The sequence below is a fragment of the Somniosus microcephalus genome, chromosome 6, assembly GCF_052327205.1.
Source record: "Somniosus microcephalus isolate GS21.2 chromosome 6, FLI_Smic_1.0, whole genome shotgun sequence".
NCBI classification, from domain to species: Eukaryota; Metazoa; Chordata; class Chondrichthyes; order Squaliformes; family Somniosidae; genus Somniosus; species Somniosus microcephalus.
In genome coordinates this window covers 206979852-206999091 of record NC_140992.1, presented here as the reverse complement: position 1 = coordinate 206999091, position 19240 = coordinate 206979852, and the positions used below count along the sequence as shown (strand labels likewise).

Below are 19240 nucleotides of genomic sequence, written 5' to 3'. Positions count from 1 at the left end.
GGCTCACCCAGTTTAGCAGGATTCCCAGTTTCATGTCTCTGGTAGCGGTTGCGGCTGCTATGGCGGTGGATGAGTTTGCAATGAAAAATTCGAAGCATTGGAACCAGTGTCCGAACTGTGTGGCTGCGTCTGAGGCATGGGGGTCCAGATCCAAGCGCTCTGGTTTCAGGAGTCGATCCATCTTGGTGTTTTAGTGATTAAAATTGATATGCCATCAATAACTCAAAGACAAGGATTCAACTGAAGGCTTTTAATCACTAAGAACATTGCAGCATTGCAGGTCTTCCCACATCGGGTTCATCTGGTAGGAATGACTCATACAGCTCTTGAGACCTTTATATGGCAAAAGACAGGGGCGTAGCCAATACACACAATAGGAACAAAAGGGGGCGGTTCACACAATACAAGCAGGTAAAACACATGGGCTGATGAAGGCATATATTTCATCACATGACTTGTGATCCAAACCATACAGGAAAGATATAGTGACCTTGGAGGGGATGCAGCGCAGATTCACCAGAATGGTACCGGGGCTAAAAGGGTTCAATTATGAGGACAGATTACATAGACTAGGCATGTATTCCCTCAAGTATCGAAGATTAAAGGGTGATCTAATTCAGATGTTTAGGATAATTAAAGGATTTGATATGGTAGATAGAAATAAACTATTTCCTCTGGTGGGTGAATCCAGAACAGAGGGGCATAACCTTAAAATTAGATCTAGGCCAATCAGGGATTATGTCAGAATGCACTTCTTCACACACAGGGTACTGGGAATCTGGAACTCTCACCACCAAAGTGTTGTTGAGGTGAGGTTAAATCAAAATTGAGATTATCAGATGTATGTTAGGCAAGGGTATTATGGGATATGGAACCAAGGCAAGTAAATGGAGTTAAGATACAGATGAGGAAGTGTACTTTTATATTACAAAATGGCTTCCCAAGGTACAGAACAGAAAACACAAAATGGCTTCCATAGATTAGTAATTGCTAGTTCTGCTGAAAAAGCAGAACTCTCCAATTAACAAAATGACCTCAACTGTTAATTAGAACAAAGACCTTCAAAGATACATACTGCTAGCCTCCCTATCTCTTTCTCATAGCTAGATGAAGAAAGTCCTTGAGTCATGTATAAACCAAGATGGGGAGTCAGAGAAGAACAGAACTTATAGATTAGATAACCCCATCTGTAGGCATTCCTTTTGTTCCAGTCCTTTTTATCCTTGATTACAGTTTGACTAACACTATATTTTTCTTGTTACTAATTATGATCTCAGACTTCGATCATGTGATTCTGAAGGCTTGCTTTAACTATAAATATGTTACCTTTTGCCTGTGATCTTAGAAGTGGTCAGCGTAGCCATTGTCTACATGTCCGCTTCCCTTGTATACAAGAAGTAATAAAGTCTTCCTTTGACGATACTTTGTGTTTAAAGAGTCTTACTCGGAAGTCGAGACTTCAACACAGATCAGCCATGATCTAATTGAATGGCGGAACAGACTTGAATGGCTGAATGACCTACTCCTGTTCCTATGTTCCTAGATGAGTGTGCCTCTGATTGTTGCCTCCTGCTTGTGTGGAAGCTCCTGGCACCGACTCAACTCTCTCACATGGTGATATATTGGGATCAGAAACTCGAGGGTTGGTCTGGGTTTGTGGATGGAGGCTCTTGTCTCCCCTCCCCATAGTACCGCATTTTGGTGATGGGACATTACTGTGTCACTACTCCAGCCTTACATCTGTTTCCCTGTAAAGTATTCAGTTTTCTGTTCAAAGGCATTCTTAATAACACTTAGTTTAAGTATGTGAGAGGATTGCAAGAAAAGGTCAGACAAACTATAAATAGCTGGTCATTGATTTTTATTTGAATTCAACAAATACAACAACAACATTTATATAACGCCTCTAACGTATTAAGACTTCCCAAGGCGCTTCACAGGAATATTTTAAGATAAAAAATTCCATGATATAATAGATATCTTGTTAATTATTGGCAAGTGTCTGATCGATCCAGTTGCGGAATTTGGTCACACAGCCATAAACTTCAGGGGTCTTAATGGCGCAAGAGCCACTGCCCCAGGAAACGATTCCCACCAGGTACCAGGTTCTTCCTTCCTGACAGACGAGAGGTCCACCTGAGTCCCCCTGTAAACAAACAAATCAGATTTAATGGGCGGCAGCTCATGAAGTTAATCAAACCTTTCCCCGAGACTCGATGTTAGCGAAACAAAACAAGGCTTTTATTAACTTAGAAGATAACACGCAGTGGAGAGAGGTATCTTCCCTGGAGGTCTGCAGTACTGGCTGTGAGGCCAGACTGAGCTGGCTTACATAGAGGCCAGGTATGGGCGGAGCCCTACACACAACACATTCCATACATTCCAATACACAATACAATGGTGAGGAGAAACCTGAAACCAACCACAGTCACAGGCAATACAATGGTAAGGGGGAACCTGAAACCAACCACAGTCACAGGCAGTGATGAATGGAATATTTCATCACATTCACCCCTTCTATAGATTTAGTCTGTTCGGGGGTTTGGCAGTCCTCTGCGACCGACGTGGCTGTTGTGGTGTCGCGGGTGTCGGCTGGGTGTCCCCGGTGGCCTCCTGGGTCTCTGCTGGGGGTGCCGCCAGGGTTGTTGAAGGGGTAGTTGGTGGGGGTGCCGTTGGTCGATGTTCTTCCGGGGGTGATGAAAGAGTAGTGGGTGGGTAAGAGTTGTTGTGGTCGTTGTTGCTGCTATTGCCGTGGTTGTTGTCGTTACCGGCTGGGGCGACGTCTTTTATTGACACGGTGTCCTCCCTTCCGTCGGCGTGCCGGACATACGCGTATTGGGGGTTGGCGTGGAGTAGATGCACTGGCTCCACGAGAGGGTCCGTCTTATGGCCCCTCACATGCCTTCGCACGAATACCGGACCCGGGGTGGAGAGCCATGACGGCATGGATACGCCTGAGGTGGATTTCCGGGGGAAGCTAAACATTCGTTCATGAGGCGTGGCATTAGTGGCAGTACACAATAGTGACCATATCGAATGGAGCACATCTGAGAGGACTTCCTGCCAGCGGGAGATAGGGAGGCCCTTGGTCCTTAGAGCTAGAGTGACTGCTTTCCATACTGTCCCGTTCTCTCGCTCCACTTGACCGTTACCCCGGGGGTTGTAGCTGGTGGTACGGCTCGTGGCGATACCCCTGGACAGCATGTACTGGCGTAGCTCTTCACTCATGAAGGACGCCCCCCTATCCGTGTGGATGTAGCTCGGCATACCGAACAGGCAGAACAGGCTGTTGAGGCATTTAATGACCGTGGCGCTGGTCATGTCTGGGCAGGGGAAGGCGAATGGGAACCGGGAGTATTCGTCCACAATGTTCAGGAAGTAAACATTGCGGTCGACTGACGGGAGGGGGCCCTTGAAATCTAAGCTGAGCCGTTCAAAGGGCCGTGTAGCTTTGATTAAGTGGGCTCTATCTGGGCGGTAGAACCGAGGCTTGCACTCAGCGCAAGTGCGGCAGTTCCTGGTCAGAGACCGAACTTCCTCAATCGAGTAGGGTAAGTTGCGGGACTTTATGAAGTGGAACAGCCGCGTGACCCCTGGGTGGCAGAGGTCGTTGTGGAGGGTCTGTAGCCGATCCCCAGTGGCGCTGGCACACATCCCTCGTGAGAGGGCATCTGGGGATTCGTTAAGGGCCCCTGGCCGGTAAATGATGTCATACTCGAAGGTGGAGAGCTCGATCCGCCACCTAAGAATCTTATCATTTTTGATCTTCCCCCTCTGTTTATTATTGAACATAAACGCTACCGACCGCTGGTCGGTAAGTAGGGTGAAGCGTTTGCCGGCTAGGTAGTGGCGCCAGTGGCGCACTGCCTCCACGATGGCTTGGGCCTCCTTTTCCACGGAGGAGTGTCTGATCTCGGGCCCTTGGAGGGTCCTCGAGAAGAAAGCTACGGGCCGCCCCGCCTGGTTGAGGGTGGCCGCCAAGGCAAAGTCAGACGCATCACTTTCCACTTGAAATGGAGTGTTCTCGTCCACTGCCTGTAGCGTGGCCCGCTCAATATCCTGCTTAATGCTTTTGAAGGCGGCGTGGGCCTCAGCAGAGAGCGGAAAAGAGGATGCTTTCAAGAGGGGGCGGGCTTTGTCAGAGTAGTTGGGGACCCATTGGGAATAATAAGAAAATAACCCCAGGCACCTTTTCAGGGCTTTGGGAGTGTTGGGCAGGGGCAGCTCCCGTAGGGGGCGCAATCGGTCGGGGTCTGGTCCGATTTCCCCATTCTCCACCACGCTGCCTAGTATGCAGAGGCGCGTGGTGTTGAAAACGCACTTGTCCTCGTTGTAGGTGAGGTTGAGTTTTTGTGCGGTTTTCAGGAACCTCTCGAGGTTCGAGTCGTGATCCTGCTGGTTGTGACCGCAGATGGTGACGTTGTCGAGGTAGGGGAAGGTTGCCTGCAAGTGGTGGTCATCGACCATGCGATCCATCTCCCTCTGGAAGACCGAGACCCCATTCGTCACCCCAAAGGGGACTCTGAGGAATTGGTAGAGGCGTCCGTTCGCCTCGAAGGCGGTGTACGGGCGGTCCTCTGGTCTGATAGGGAGCTGGTGGTACGCTGACTTGAGGTCGATGGTGGAGAACACCCGGTATTGGGCAATTTGGTTCACCATTTCTGATATGCGGGGTAGCGGGTAGGCGTCTAGTTGGGTGTACCTGTTGATCGTTTGGCTATAGTCGATCACCATCCGTTTCTTCTCGCTACCCCTTACCACCACCACTTGGGCGCGCCACGGGCTATTGCTGCATTCAATAATGCGCTCTTTCAGGAGCCTGTCTACCTCGGTTGCGATAAACTGCCTGTCCTCCCAGCTGTACCTCCTGCTTTTGGTCGCTATTGGCCGGCAGTTAGGGGTAAGGTTCGCGAATAGCGAAGGCGGCTTTACCTTCAGGGTAGCCAGGCCGCACACTGTGAGGGGCGGCTGGGACCCACCGTACTTGAGCCTGATGCTTTGGTGGTTGCACTGGAAATCCAGGCTCAAGATCACGCTCGCGCATAGATTCTTCATGATTAATACTTTAAAATTATCGTATACAGTCCCGTTAACGGACAATTGTACCGTGCAGTAACCCAGAATGGTCGATGTCTGGGTTTTATCAGCCATAGAGATGGTACCCCGAGTAGGGACCACCTTTAGGGAGAGTTGTCGTGCCAGTTCCGGGTGGATAAAACTCTCCGTGCTTCCACTGTCAATTAAACATTTAACCCCGCACCCGTTTACCTCGATGTCCACCATTGATTTGGATAGCGGGTGGGGCCTGGTCTGGTCCACTGTGACCGATGCCACTGTAGGGCCCTGATCGAGACAAGATGGCGTCCGCGCTGTCTGCTCACAAGATGGCGGACCCCACGAGGTCGGGCAAGATGGCATCCAAGATGGCCGCTCCCACGGCGCACACGCGGCGGTGGCGGGTTTTGGTTTTCCAGCGGGGTTCCCTCTGCACACCTTCCCAAAGTGCCCCTTCTTACCGCACTTAAAGCAGGTGGTGCCTTTCGCCGGGCACAGGTTTCTGGTGTGCTTTGGCTGCCCGCAGAAGTAGCAGTTGGGTCCCCGACGCGTCGCGGCTGCCGTAGGGCTTCTGGGGGGAGAGCGGGGCCCCGACGGTGTCGGGCTGCCGGGCGGGGAAGATGCCTTCCAAGATGGCGGCGCCCTTGGTGCACACATGGCGGCCTGGACGGCGCGGGCTGAAGAGTAGGCGTCCGAGTTTCTCTGGGCCACATCCAGGGATCGCGCGGTGTCCGCAGCCTGTTTCAGGTCCAATCCCGTTTTTTCCAGCAGTCTTTGCCGGATGTAAGTGGAGCTGAGGCCTGTGATAAAGGCATCACAAACAAGCTCGTCGGTGTACACTGCGGCTTTTACATCTCGGCACTTGCAGTCTTTGCCAAGCATTTTCAGGGTGCCTAGGAACTCCTCCACCGATTCCCCAGGTCGCTGTGCGCGAGTGGCGAGCAGATGCCTAGCATACACCTCATTCGTAGGCTGCTGGTAATGCGCCTTTAAGATGTCGCAGGCGGCCAGGTACGTGTCGGCGTCTTGGATGAGGGGGTAAACCCGGTGGCTTACCCAATTCCGCAGAATTCCGAGTTTCATACTCGCAGCGTCCGTAGCGTCTTTGACGGCTGCGGAATTGTCCAGGAAGAATTCCATACACATAAACCAGTGTCCGAAGCGTGCTGATGCGTCCGGAGCATGCTGATCCAAATCCAAACGTTCAGGTTTCAGGAGTTGATCCATTGTGATGAAAAATAAGTTAATAAAATTGATGTGCCTCAATAATCCCGAGACTCGATGTTAGCGAAACAAAACAAGGCTTTTATTAACTTAGAAGATAACACGCAGTGGAGAGAGGTATCTTCCCTGGAGGTCTGCAGTACTGGCTGTGAGGCCAGACTGAGCTGGCTTACATAGAGGCCAGGTATGGGCGGAGCCCTACACACAACACATTCCATACATTCCAATACACAATACAATGGTGAGGAGAAACCTGAAACCAACCACAGTCACAGGCAATACAATGGTAAGGGGGAACCTGAAACCAACCACAGTCACAGGCAGTGATGAATGGAAGATTTCATCACACCCAGTGGCCGTGTTTACATACCATACAGGAGGAAGCACCGGAAGCACCAGCACAGATCATCACATCAGAGATCATGTTGGCCCAATGCATCTGACATTCGGTGTTGCTCAGGAGAGGAAGGGATGTCTGCTGCAGAATGCAAGGTGTGAGAAAAGCTGAAGGGGGAGAGAAGGTATTGTTAGATTTTCCTGTTTGTAAAGCACTTGTTCTTGGAAAGTTTGGGACCTTTGCTGCAACTTCTGTATACAAACTGAATTGTCCTTATTCTTAGGCAAATTACATGTCTTAAATGCTTTGATGTGTCTCATAAGCACTATATAATGATTGATAAAAGGTAAGGGTAGTAACCTTGTAAAGCCTTTTCCTCATTTTCTTCACATTTCTGTATTTTGAACAAGATCACAAGATACTCCATGATGAAGAAGGCCATTCGGCCCGTCTTCATTCATTCCCTCAGGAACAACCCTACATTCCTCCATTGCTGCATCTAGTTCTCTCTTCAAAGATTCCAGTGCTTTCTCCTTGGAGGTCCAAGTGTTGATCATTCTCTGTGTGAAGAACCTCCTGATTACCTTTTACTAGTTTAAATCTCTGTCTCCTTATCCTACCCCTGTGGTTTAATTTAAATTAGTAGGCTGGATTAACCTTTTCCACACGATTCACTATCTGATAGACTTCTATAAGATCACTTCTCAAAGGCCTCCTTTCCTGCTGAACAAGTTCTCCAGGGCTACGAATGTGATAGGGCAGAAACTGAGCTCAACAAAGTTACACTGTAGAAAGAAACCACATTGACTTGTAACTGGTCACTGGACAGAGCTCTGGGAGGGATGGCAGTATTTCTCTAACAGGTATTTTTTACAGGAGGGGCCAGACAGTTAATAGGCCACAGCAGTGAAATGCCGTCGTTAGCACCAGGAGTGTGTGTTTATCTATCTTGCACTGATCTTTCTCTTTGCAACATGGACTGTTGTAGGAACTCTGCTACCCTGTAATAACACGTTAGAAATAAGCACAGAGGGAGAAGTGTCTTGTGGGGAAGCATTCAGAATTTGAACATTCTGTTGACTATATTTGTGCCTTTCAGAAATAATGCTTGAATATCCTAGACTCCTACCTGTAATAATGTTTTACATTCTCCGGCTTGGAGCTTTTAACTGATGGATACAATAAGTAAACAAAGACTTGGGCCTAGAAATTCATTGACGCCACTTTTGGGGTGCTAAAGTGGGGCGTCCGCTGAAGTTTGCGGCCGCCGCCAAATCGATGCCACTTCTCCGATATTCATTAGCTTCGCCCTAGGAGTTCGGGCGAGCGCTAAAACTGCTGCTGGACGCCTCTCTTTGGGCGCTAAGCCGGAGGTGGTGATCGATAGCGCCGAGGCCGGGCGCAGCGCAGGTGCGGCCATCTCGTGATTGACAGCAGACACCCTGGTGCCGGCCAGCTCTTAAGGGGGAAGGGTCGACTGTGTCTGCTGCCACGCCCTGGATAGTGGAGCCCTCCAGCTAGGCCTGAACACTGCTGCTGGACCCAAATAGCGCCTGAAGACATGGAGAAGGCCCGTGAACGTGCGCAGCGCTTCTCAGAGCGTGATCTGAGTGTGCTGCTTGCTGCTGTGGAGAAGAGGCGCCATGTTTTGTACCCGGACAATGGCAAGAAGGCGACGGTCCGCGTCTACAGGAGAGCCTGGAGGCATGTCGCCAGCAAGCTGTCAGCCAACAGCGACGTCCCCAGGACCGGTGCCCAATGCCGCAAAAAGTTAAATGACCTCACACGCATTGTCAGGGTGAGTACCCTTTCCAGTGACCTCCTCATCCTTGCATGTGCACCTCACATTATGGGCAAAGGGACCTGAAAGCTCTAATGGCCAGCCTTCATCCAGCAGCTATGGGACAGGCATGAGCATCAATTGCACATTCTGCACTTAACACACTGGCCAAGCTATTCCACCATGGGAGGCATTGCACACCAGATCATGGCGACACACTGGCCAGGCTATTCCACCATGGGAGGCAGTGCACACAAGATCACGGCGACACACTGTACTTAGAGGCCGTCCTTTCTCTTGCAGGCCAAGCTGGCGAATAATCGCAAGAGCCGGACTGCGACCAGGGGAGGCCGACCCCATATCCAGCCACTCACCGACCTGCAACATCGCGTGGAGCGCCTCATGGGTGGCCGGGTGATTGGGCCCGTTGCATGTGGAGATGCCGACCCTGTTCTGGGCAGCAATGGTAAGGACATCACCTTTTGCACCTCTCTCGTCCCACTTGCGCATCAGATCTACATCCTTTGCCACTGTCCGACCAATGCGCTGAATGCCACCACTCATGCATCCCGCACTGACGCCCTCTCCTCACTCTAAAGCTACTCTTGTGCCTTCCTGCTTTCAGATGGTCAAGAGGAGGTCCCTCAACTTGCCAGTGACAGACCCTCCGAAGAGGAGCAGGAGGAGGAGCAAGAGGAAGGCGGCCCATCAGGGGAACCCTCAGCCGCGGCCACCCAGGCCAATGTAGGGGACACGTCTTCCCTGGAGGGCAGCGTGGCGGAAGTGTCGAAGGGGAGGGGAGCTCCTGGGACCTGCGGGCTGCAGAAAGGCGGAAGGGGGGTGGAAGCTCAGCGGCCTTCTCCCCAGAGGGGGGATGCGTCGGAGGGGAGTCCAATTGCTGGGCCCAGCGGCCTCCAGGGGCGCAGGAAGGGTCGGCCAGCTCGGCGGCCTTCTCCCCAGAGGGAGAGTCCGGCCTCCAGTCAGGAGATGCTCTTCGCCGAGGAGATGGAACGCTTCGAAGACTTGTCCGCGGACTCGGAGTGCCGGCACACGGAGCTCATGGCGGCAGTGGCACGGTTGCCTGAGTCCATCGATTCCCTCTCTCGGAGTGTGGCCGAGTTCGGGCCCTCAGAGGCCACCAGTCGGGCGGAATACCGGGCAGATCAGGCAGCGAGTCGGGCGGAATTCGGGGCAGCTCTGTCAGCGACTGGCCAGGTGATCAGTGGTGCCGTCCAGTCACTGGCTGCTCTGATGCGGTCAGTGAACAGGTCAACACGGGCACTCACTGCTGCCACACTCGCTGTGTCAGCCAGGCATCGCCAGGGCACCCGGCGCGCTGCAGTAGCACAGCGGTCTCTCCCTCGGCAGATTGGTGTGCATGCTGCAGTGCTGGCCCGGGCGAGTGCCAGTGTCTTAGGCGACAAGCGAGCACCTGCCATCCGCCAGCTTGCTGCCATTCCTCCAGCCGCCACTGCCAGTCCCCCAGTGGAGCTGCCAGGAGCTGCTGCAGCGACTGATGCTGGCCAGCCACAGCTGCAGCAATCAACAGCCGCCCGCTCGACGGCCAGACCTCGACTAGGCCGACCCCCAAGGGCATCTGCCGTCACGACATGTGCCCCTCAGGAGCCTGCCCCCAGCCTTGCAGCAGCCAATGGCCTTACTTTGAGCTGGAGCAGCAGGGCGGGCAGGGGCCACCCAAAGATGGCCAAGGCATCGCCCTGGCGGGCCAAATAGTCGAATGTGTGGCCATTTGTGTTTGTTTCTTGAGGCCGAGAATTGGATGTTTGTTTTTTGAAGGCCGATGATGTGATGTTTGTTTTGGACGAAGGCCGAGAATGACGGCCATTTTAGTTGCCCTATTTTGTTAATCCTCTCCAGGTTGTGGGAGCGAGTAATGTGTTTGAGTGTTTTTTGGGGGTTTCATCTGTTTTTGGTTTTCATGTGGGAAGGGCCCAGAGTTTGTACAATAAAGCATTTTATTTATTCACATTGTCCATGTTTGATCTTTGAAGTGTTTGTTGCCTTAACCGGCTGAGGGCTTGCGGAGCAGCTGCAATCATGTTCTTTCATTGGCACAAGCCATTCCCTTACAGGGGGCCTAGAAGTGACGTTCAATAAGCCGCCGACGGGCGGCCCTTGGACCTTGTGCGTCCCTCCTGGGCTGGTACTCCTCGTCCTCGTCGTCCTCATGCTCCTCCTGCTCCTCCTCCTGAGGTGGTGGTCCAACGTGAGGTGGCATTGCCTGAGTCCTGCGGATAGCCAGGTTGTGCAGCATGCAGCAAACGACGACGAATTGGGAGACTCGATCCTGCGAATACTGGAGGGCTCCCCCGGAGCGATCGAGACAGCGGAACCGTTGCTTGAGCACGCCGATTGTTTGTTCTATGAGGTTCCTCGTCGCTTGATGGCTCTCGTTGTATGCCTCTTCAGCAGGGGTCGTGGGCGCGCGGAGCGGGGTCATGAGCCAGGTACACAAAGGATAGCCTTTGTCCCCGATAAGCCATCCTCTTGGGGGAGGCTGTGCCTGGAACATGTCAGCCACAGTTGTCTGTCGCAGGATAAAGGCATCGTGGCTGCTGCCTGGAAAGCGGGCATTGACAGCTAGGATGCGCTGCCTGTGGTCACACACCAGCTGTACATTGAGGGAATGGTAGCCCTTCCGGTTGCGGTAATCCTCGGCATGCTCAAGAGGTGCCCGCAAAGCCACATGCATGCAGTCAATGGCGCCCTGCACCATGGGAAGCCCGCTATTCTTGCAAACCCCACTGCACGCTGCTGCTGCTTGTCCAGGGTCATGGGGAAGGAGATGAATTGATGTCTCCTTCTGAAAAGGGCTTCGGTCACCTGGTGGATGCAGCAATGCACGGCGAACTGGGAGATGTTAGCGATGTCCCCAGTAGCGGATTGGAAGGAGCCGGAGGCATAGAAGTTGAGAGCCACCGTCACCTTCACTGCCACCGACAGAGACGTCCTGCGCATCAGCTGTGGCTGCAGATCTCTCTGAAGCAGCCGGCAGATGTCTGCAACCACCTCCCTTCGGAATCGCAGCCTCCTAACACACATCGCAGCAGACATGGTCAGATAGGAGGTCTGCTGGCGGTATACCCTGCGTGGGTAAGGCCTCAGTTGGCGACGCCTGTTGCCCCCTCTGCGTCTAGCCAGGGCTGCCACTCTCTCACGGCGTCTGTAAGCCCTTCTGGCATAAGGCTGAAATTCAGCGTTGCCACCCAATGCAGCCCCCATTATATGCTGGCAAACACTGAGCTCTGAATGAAGGCAAAGATAATTGGTAGGCTCTGGCCTGAGCCAAAAATACCTGTCCAAGTGTTGGTCCAAACCAGTAAACTCTCCTCCTTGGTCTCTGTCCAAAAAACCGTTGCACAAGAGTGAATGCTGCAAAATGGCTGGCCTTTATACTGCTGGGTAAGTGCCCTTTAATTTGCGTTCCCCGCGGCCCGGCTGGGCTGTGTACCGTTCCACTTCACAGTCGCTCGGGCCGCCCGGCGCACAATGGGCCAGCGCGAGTGAAGTTCCGGTTTGGGGCGCACAAAGGGCGTTGCACTATTAAATGACGTCATGATCTGCGCGCGCAGCAGGGCGCGCGCTAAGACTTTGCGCCGGCGCTAAATGTGTCCTGAAGTTGGGGAGAGGCGCAGATCGCGCTGCGCCCGGGCGATAAGCACCTAGCGCTCGAGATCTACTCCTCCTAAGGCGCTAACGGCTGGCGCGCCCAACTGAATTTCTAGGCCTTGATGTCCAACTGATTGTTTTTCCGAGTGAGTTCCAGGTGCAGACATAACTTTGCTCTCTCTAAAGCAATAGAGCTGTCATACCATTGGAGTGAGTCACTCCCCATCCTGTAGTGACACACAGCTTGCCAGCACTGAAGTTGTCATATGCACCAGCTAGACAAACAGGTGACACGCGTGGATTGAGCGTAACAGGTGTTGCGAGCTTTACAAGAGTGATGTCGTTGTTGATGGTATTTCTGTCCCACTGGGGATGGGTAATAGCCTGTAAGACACAAGGCCGGAATTAGTTCCTCCCTCAGGCTTATAGACCCCAAGTTTTACATTACCCAACCACTTCTTGATTTTTTTGGGCTTTGCTCTTGTTTTCAATCTCAGTGATGTTCTGCATTATGGGCCTCAACTCGTCCCCTGGTGATGTCCTGTATAACAGGCCTCGGCCCTTCCCTGGTGATGTCCTGTATTACAGGCCTCAGCTGTTCCCCTGGTGATGTCCTGTATTACAGGCCTCGGCCCTTCCCTGGTGATATCCTGTATTACAGGCCTCGGCCCTTCCCTGGTGATGTTGTGGCGAAGACCACATAGGGACAATAACACAATGTATAGCCAATGTTGTTATATGTACCTAAGCACAATTCACTATGTATAGCAATGTTGTTATATGTACGTACTGGGTTGGGTTATCAGTGCAGGGTCCCTTTAAGAGCGTCGGTAGCGTGATGACATCATGACGTCGGTTACGTGATGACGTCATAGCCCCTGCAACGGCGCTGAGACCTTCAGTCCTTGTGGAGAGTGAATAAAGTAAGACACGTTTTGCCTTTGCTGCAACAAAAGTCTCAGAGCCTGTTAATTACTGTCGACTCCAACAATTTCCTGTATTACAGGCCTCGGCCCTACATATAGGTTTCTCAATAAAAAGTAAACTAAGAAAAATAGGAGCAGGAGTAGGCCTTTCGGCCCTTTGAGCCTGCTCCGCCATTCAATATGATCATGGCTGATCCACTATCTCAATACCATATTCCCGCTCTCTCCCCATACCCCTTGATGCCTTTTGTGTCTAGAAATCTATCTATCTCCTTCTTAAATATATTCAGTGACTTGGCCTCCACAGCCTTCTGTGGCAGAGAATTCCACAGGTTCACCACCCTCTGAGTGAAGACATTTCTCATCATCTCAGCCCTAAATGTCCTACCCCGTATCCTGAGACTGTGACACCTCGTTCTAGACACCCCCCCAGCCAGGGGAAACATCCTCCCTGCATCCAGTCTGTCTAGCCCTGTCAGAATTTTATACCTTTCAATGAGATCCCCTCTCATTCTTCTAAACTCTAGTGAATACAGGCCTAGTCAACCAATCCCTCCTCATACAACAGTTCTGCCATCCCAGGAATCAGTCTGGTGAACCTTCGCTGCACTCCCTCTATGGTAAGTATATCCTTTCTTAGGTAAGAAGACCAAAACTGCACACAGTACTCCAGATGTGGTCTCAACAAGGCCCTGTATAACTGTAGTTATGCATTTGAGTGGGGGAGAAAAATCAATTGCAGCAAATACATTATATAGTGACCAGAAGTTTATTTTGAAGGAGAGGGATAATATAAAACTAGCACACAAGGGATAAGGCAAATTTGATCAAACTCTGCTAGAAATATTACTTTACTGCCATAGATTCTTTTAAAGACAGTTACTGATTCTAGTTAACACTGTTTCTCTCTCCACTGATGCTGCCTGACCTGCTGAGTGTTTCCAGCATTTTCTGTTGTTATTACTGATTCTAGTTTCTACTCTTAAACAGAATTGATAAAACCTCAAATAAAATTCACTGTGAAGATCGGAGCATTCCTACCTTAGCAACTGGGATGGACTGAGTTATTGCATCCGCTGAGCATTTGTCGTAATCTCCAATAACTACAATGTGTCTTGTGCTACAGGAAACAATATATCACGCTCAGTAAGTATTATATCCCTTAATATTGTTAAACATAGACTCTGAAGACGCTGATACTGTAACCTTACCTCACACTGCAATGGGCAGCAGTGACAACCCAGTTTTCGTTAATCAAGGAGCCGCCACAGAAATGAAAGCCACTTTTTTGTTAGTGCAGAAAGGAAAGAATTATTCAGTACAGAAAATCCAATATTTGATCCATTATTGTTCGGATTATCTGTCTTGCAAGCATTCACCTCCACAGACCTGGCTTTGTATGGAGATGGGGCAGTTTGCAAAATCAAAAATGACAGAAAGATGAGTCAGCAGCACATTTTACAATGGACATGTTCTATCGCTGGTTCAGAGGTGTGACTTCTACAAATACCTGTTTTGATCAGATCACGCCTGGGTTTTAAATGTCTAAACTAGCTCACGTTATGATTACAGCCGCCATCTTGCAGCCTTGAAACTGGCCGTTGATTCACACAAAATCTTTGGCTCCTGGCAACAAATTTCTAATGATGATGCACCATTAGTATTATTTTGTTTTATCAACAATTGCTGGAAATGGATTTGTTTACCCAGAATATATTCTTCAACACTTGCAGCTACACTACATATGGACATTCAATGCTCATCAAAATTAGCACAGGGCCCCCAGCGAAAATTGACCAGGAGTTTTTGGCTTTTACTGGAATGGTGACCTTTTTAAACAGAGTGAAGTATTAAAAATGTAACAGTTACCTGACTAGGAGTTACTCATACCTGGAGCCTTAGCTTCAACCTACCTGCAGGGAGACCTGCCAGGGCCAAGATCCAGGAACGGCATCTTCACCATTCACGATTCTTGCGTAGCCCGTGACGACAGGGGTGATGGCTGGGGTCCCACAGCCTATGTTGGAAGTCAATGTACAAACAGGGATCAGTGTCACCAGTGCACCACCAAGTAAAATAGGAACTTAAGATATTTTCTAGATATTATAACTTACTCCCTCCATAAGCTGCGCCGAGGACCGCAAAGCAGGAGAGAATCCAAAGGAAAGCCATGGTTCTTGTTCGTGTTTGACGGTTACAGTTACGACTTTATTTAGTCTAGCTGTGACGCCGGGTATCCAATAGATAAAAGTCTGAGCTTTTACCCAATCTACATGTGGCAGGATTTCTTTGCAAAATAAACGAATTAATTATAAGATACGTGAACATATCAGTAAAAACATCACTAGATAGAAGGACTGTGGGTACTTTCAAGCTGTTCAACAAATAGAATATTGATGATTGATTAAAATTCAAAGGCACATATCTGAGCTATAATGGATATCTAAGCATGTATGTAATCATATGGCCTTGAAAAAGTTGCCATTATATTGACCAACAAATAAACTCAACTAATGGAACATGTTTTTTTCCACATGAGTATTCTGAAGGTAAGTTGATAAGAAATTCCAAATTGTTGGGGAACATTTCAACCTGTTATGCAAAGGAGTAACATAAGCTCCACAAACTCACCTTAATTTAATTTCAAATTTTGTATACAAGAAGAATAAACAAAGGGATGTGTGAAAGGATATTCATCTCAAGAAAGGCATTAATAAAGAGATTGACCTAGACTGTTGATAGAAATGAAAGAACTTACATTTAGAAGGCACCTTTTACGTGTTCAGGGTTTCCCAAAGTGCTTTGTAACAAATGAATTACCATTTTTAAAAAGTCTAGTCACTTTTGTTATGTAGGCAAAACAATTTGCACACAGCAAGATCCCACAAACAGTAGTGAGATAAATGACCAGTTAATCTGTTTTTTTTGGTGTTGTTAAAGAGATAATTCCCCAATTCTTTTTTAATTAGTGCCATGGGATCTTTTACCTCCACCTGAACATCCAAAAGGCAGCACCTCCAATAATGCAGCACCCCCTCGATACTGCACTGAAGGGTGCTCGTACCTGAATTGGAACCTAAACCTCAACCTTCTGACTCACAGCTCAGTGCTACACTGAGCCAAGCTCAGTAAAGGGAGAATAGTAATTATTACAATAAAATGGTTAGAAGGCTGCATATTGTTTATTGTGTGTCTAAATGTTGGTGATTGTATTCCCTAGACTCCTTTCTGCCTATGCTGCTCTGTAACTGGCCATGAGAGTAGACTGACTTGACTTCCCTCCTTTCCTGTGGAGAAGTGCCTCAACTCACTTTCAGTCATTGCCCCACAGCCTGGGCAAAATCAGCAAGTGAGAATCTGTGGAGATATACCTTCTCACTATAACAACAGGTCCAAACATTGGCCGGAATTTTCCCAGTCCCGAGTGTGCAGGTTTGGAGAGCGGGTCAGTAGTAAAAATCGTGGGAGTTGCCAAAACGTTGGGTAACCACCGTCATCCAGCCGACTTCCACATTTAACTTGGGCACGTTTCCCAGCGTACCTCAGACCCACTCGACAGAGGCGGGCGGCCTCATTGAAGTACTTAAATGCTTGTTGAGAGACCCTTAAGAGGCTTTATATCCTCAGGTTTTGGCTTTAACTTGTAGCGCACGGGATTCACGCACCTCAGGAACCTCGCCTGCGAAGGGGAGGCGGAAGGTCAGTGGCCATTGTGTGAGTTCATTAATTGACAGCTGGGAAAACACATAAATACATCCACCTGAGAGGGAACAAATAGGGCCTCAGTTTATCATCTCATCTGAAAGACAGCACCTCTGACAGTGCAGCATTCCCTCAGTACTGCACTGTAGTGTCAGTCTCTGGAGTGGGACTGTGAAGGAATATGGCATATTCAGAAAAATACACCATCGTATGAAAGAATTCTGACTTTATTAAACATGACAAACTAGGCTTGAAAATCTGGAAGCCTCAACAATCTAAAACTGTAAACAGCATACAGGCTTTTGAGATAAGATAAGTTGTTGACACTGAGACAATAGCCTTATTGAAGTAGAAGGTTAGAGGTTCCAGGAAGTCTGAAGCCTTGGAAAGAACACAATGGAATACCCAGTTAAGAGTTTTAAACCAACACTTTGGAAAGAAACACAGAAAGATAAAGAAACATATGCCTTCGTAAAAATAACATCAAAATGAAACACGGAGACACGAGTCTGTAATACAACCAGTTGAGGTAACTAAAAAGACAATGGTGCAACCAGCCGAGGTGTTCTAAATGCAAAAGATACAAACAGAAGACCTTCATAAGAATGACACCAAATAGATGCACTGCTCCATATTGCTTTTGTGATAAGCGTCGAACACCTAAAGGTACAGACACAAGTCTGCTTGCTACCAGCTGAACTGACTGTAAGAATAGCAGGGGTCAACAGAAAAATGACTAGAGATAATTAGCTTACATCAGCAGAAAACTTCAAATGATATACCACTGAGAAAGAGTATAAAAATTGGACTTTCAAATGGGAAGACAGATTCGCTTGAAGGCGCAAAGCGATTCTTAAGCTTCAGAGGCAAGCTCTGTAAGTCTTCAATTCTTTGTATCTCGGGGATCAAAAAGGTACTTGTATTTAATTTTGGTGGACATCCTGGAATAGATTAAGAAATGTAAAAATGTAACAAAGTTAAGATTTGAGAATAAGGATCACTGATGATAAGAATTGTAAGCTTTTTCTATTTGGAACTGTTAATGTCGCGATTGAAACACCTACTGTAATTACATGTCGGTTCTTTAATAAATCTATATTTTTTTAGAATTGTCTCACATAGAACTTCTGTATCAAACTCGCAAACTCAATCTCTGTACACTTTTTGGTGAGGAGTTGCAGAATTCTGGGGGAGTTTTCCGGACCCTCATAATATCCGGAAGGTTACAGTCTAGTTAAACTGATTAAAAGTGCTATCTGGAGGACGGTAACATTTTCAGGCTGTTCCTTTCCTTTAGGGAGAGATAGTCTGGACCTTTAGACCCAATTAAGCGTCTTTGGATTCGGCTACCTCTAACTTTAGTTGAAGGTGAATGTCTGGGGAGTACGCCTGATCTGGGGTAGCCCAAAAGGGGCTAGAACTAGTAATAATCCTTTCAGGCCTATGTCCGAGGATCAATAATACTCAGACTGCAGGAGAACAATAAAACAGGTATTTACTGAACAGAGAGTAATTCAAGACTGAAGTACAGAAGCCTGCTATGGCTTTATATACAGGGGTGGTCACTGCCGGTACTGCAGTATAGAATCAGTTCTTCTCTTAAAGGTACATACACAACAATTCCTCCCCTTTTAGATAAACAGTACATAACATTCATTTAACAACTAAATAATAACTAATTACAATTACAATTTTCTCTGTACTATATACATCAACTGAAATAATCATTTAAAAGTTCAGTCTTTGAGGAGGCTTCCTGATCCTGACTGGACAACGCCTTTCTCGAGTATCCTGTTCTTGCGGCGGAGTTGATTCTGGCTTATTGTCATTGGTTGGTTCGTCAGCTTCCAATACCACTGCTTTCTGAGGTAGACGCAATCTGTACTTCGAGTTGATTACCAGGTGCACCTGCTCGTGGTATGGGTTTGGCTTGTTCCTGTGACTCTAGAATCTGGTCAGCATGGCGCCTCACGATGCTCTCTCCAATGTCCACTGTGTACATTAGTGGTCCCTGCTGTGTGCATATCGTTCCTGGCTGCCATTTTTCTGTTCGGTAGTCGCGGGCCAAGACTGGTTGCCCTATCTTGAAGCTCCTGGTTGGCTTCTCATTTATGTGCTGGAATTGCTTATCCTCAACATCTCGTCTTATGTTTGGTTTGAGCAAATCCAGGCGACATCTTAGCCTTCGGTTCAAGAACATTATGGCTGGAGTTTGGTTGGTGACTGCGTGTGTCGCATTCCGGTAAGCAAACAAGAAATTATCCACCTTGTGTTGTAGTGGTATGTCGTCATTATGCATTGCCTTTATTGCCTTTTTAAAGGTCTGAACAAACCTCTCAGCCAATCCATTTGTGGCTGGATGATATGGGGCAGATGTGTAATGCTTCACCCCATTATTCCTCAGAAACCTCCGGAAATCCTCTGACACAAACTGTGGCCCATTGTCGGAGCAAATCTGTTCTGGCAAGCCATTCCTGGTGAAGATGGTCCGTAGGACTGCAATAGTTTTCTCCGTGGTGGTGGAGGACATTTTGATGACCTCTGGCCATTTCGAATGGGCGTCCACAGCGATTAGGAACATTGAGT

The 19240-nt window shown here is 48.8% G+C and overlaps 1 protein-coding gene across 1 annotated transcript; it reads right to left on the bottom strand.

Annotated features, from left to right (window-relative positions):
- Positions 1-1944: 1944 nt before the first annotated feature.
- LOC147116405 (chymotrypsin B-like) lies at positions 1945-15124 on the bottom strand. The gene is made up of 7 exons (XM_085989516.1): positions 15067-15124; positions 14865-14969; positions 14164-14242; positions 13994-14072; positions 12230-12410; positions 6650-6783; positions 1945-2146 (listed from the first exon to the last, which is right to left on the bottom strand). Exons 1-7 carry the CDS (start codon positions 15122-15124, stop codon positions 1985-1987), a joined length of 798 nt encoding a protein of 265 aa, XP_085845642.1. The 3' UTR covers positions 1945-1984.
- Between the last annotated feature and the right edge of the window lie 4116 nt (positions 15125-19240).

Coding starts and splice junctions, on each gene's coding strand:
- LOC147116405 (XM_085989516.1), bottom strand. CDS start 15,124: ATGGCTTTCCTTTGGATTCTCTCCTGCTTTGCGGTCCTCGGCGCAGCT. Junction 14,243..14,864: donor CTGGCAGGTCTCCCTGCAGG/TAGGTTGAAGCT, acceptor TTCTGCACTAAC/AAAAAAGTGGCTTTCATTTC. Junction 12,411..13,993: donor AGTCCATCCCAGTTGCTAAG/GTAGGAATGCTC, acceptor TGTGTCTTACAG/GCTATTACCCATCCCCAGTG.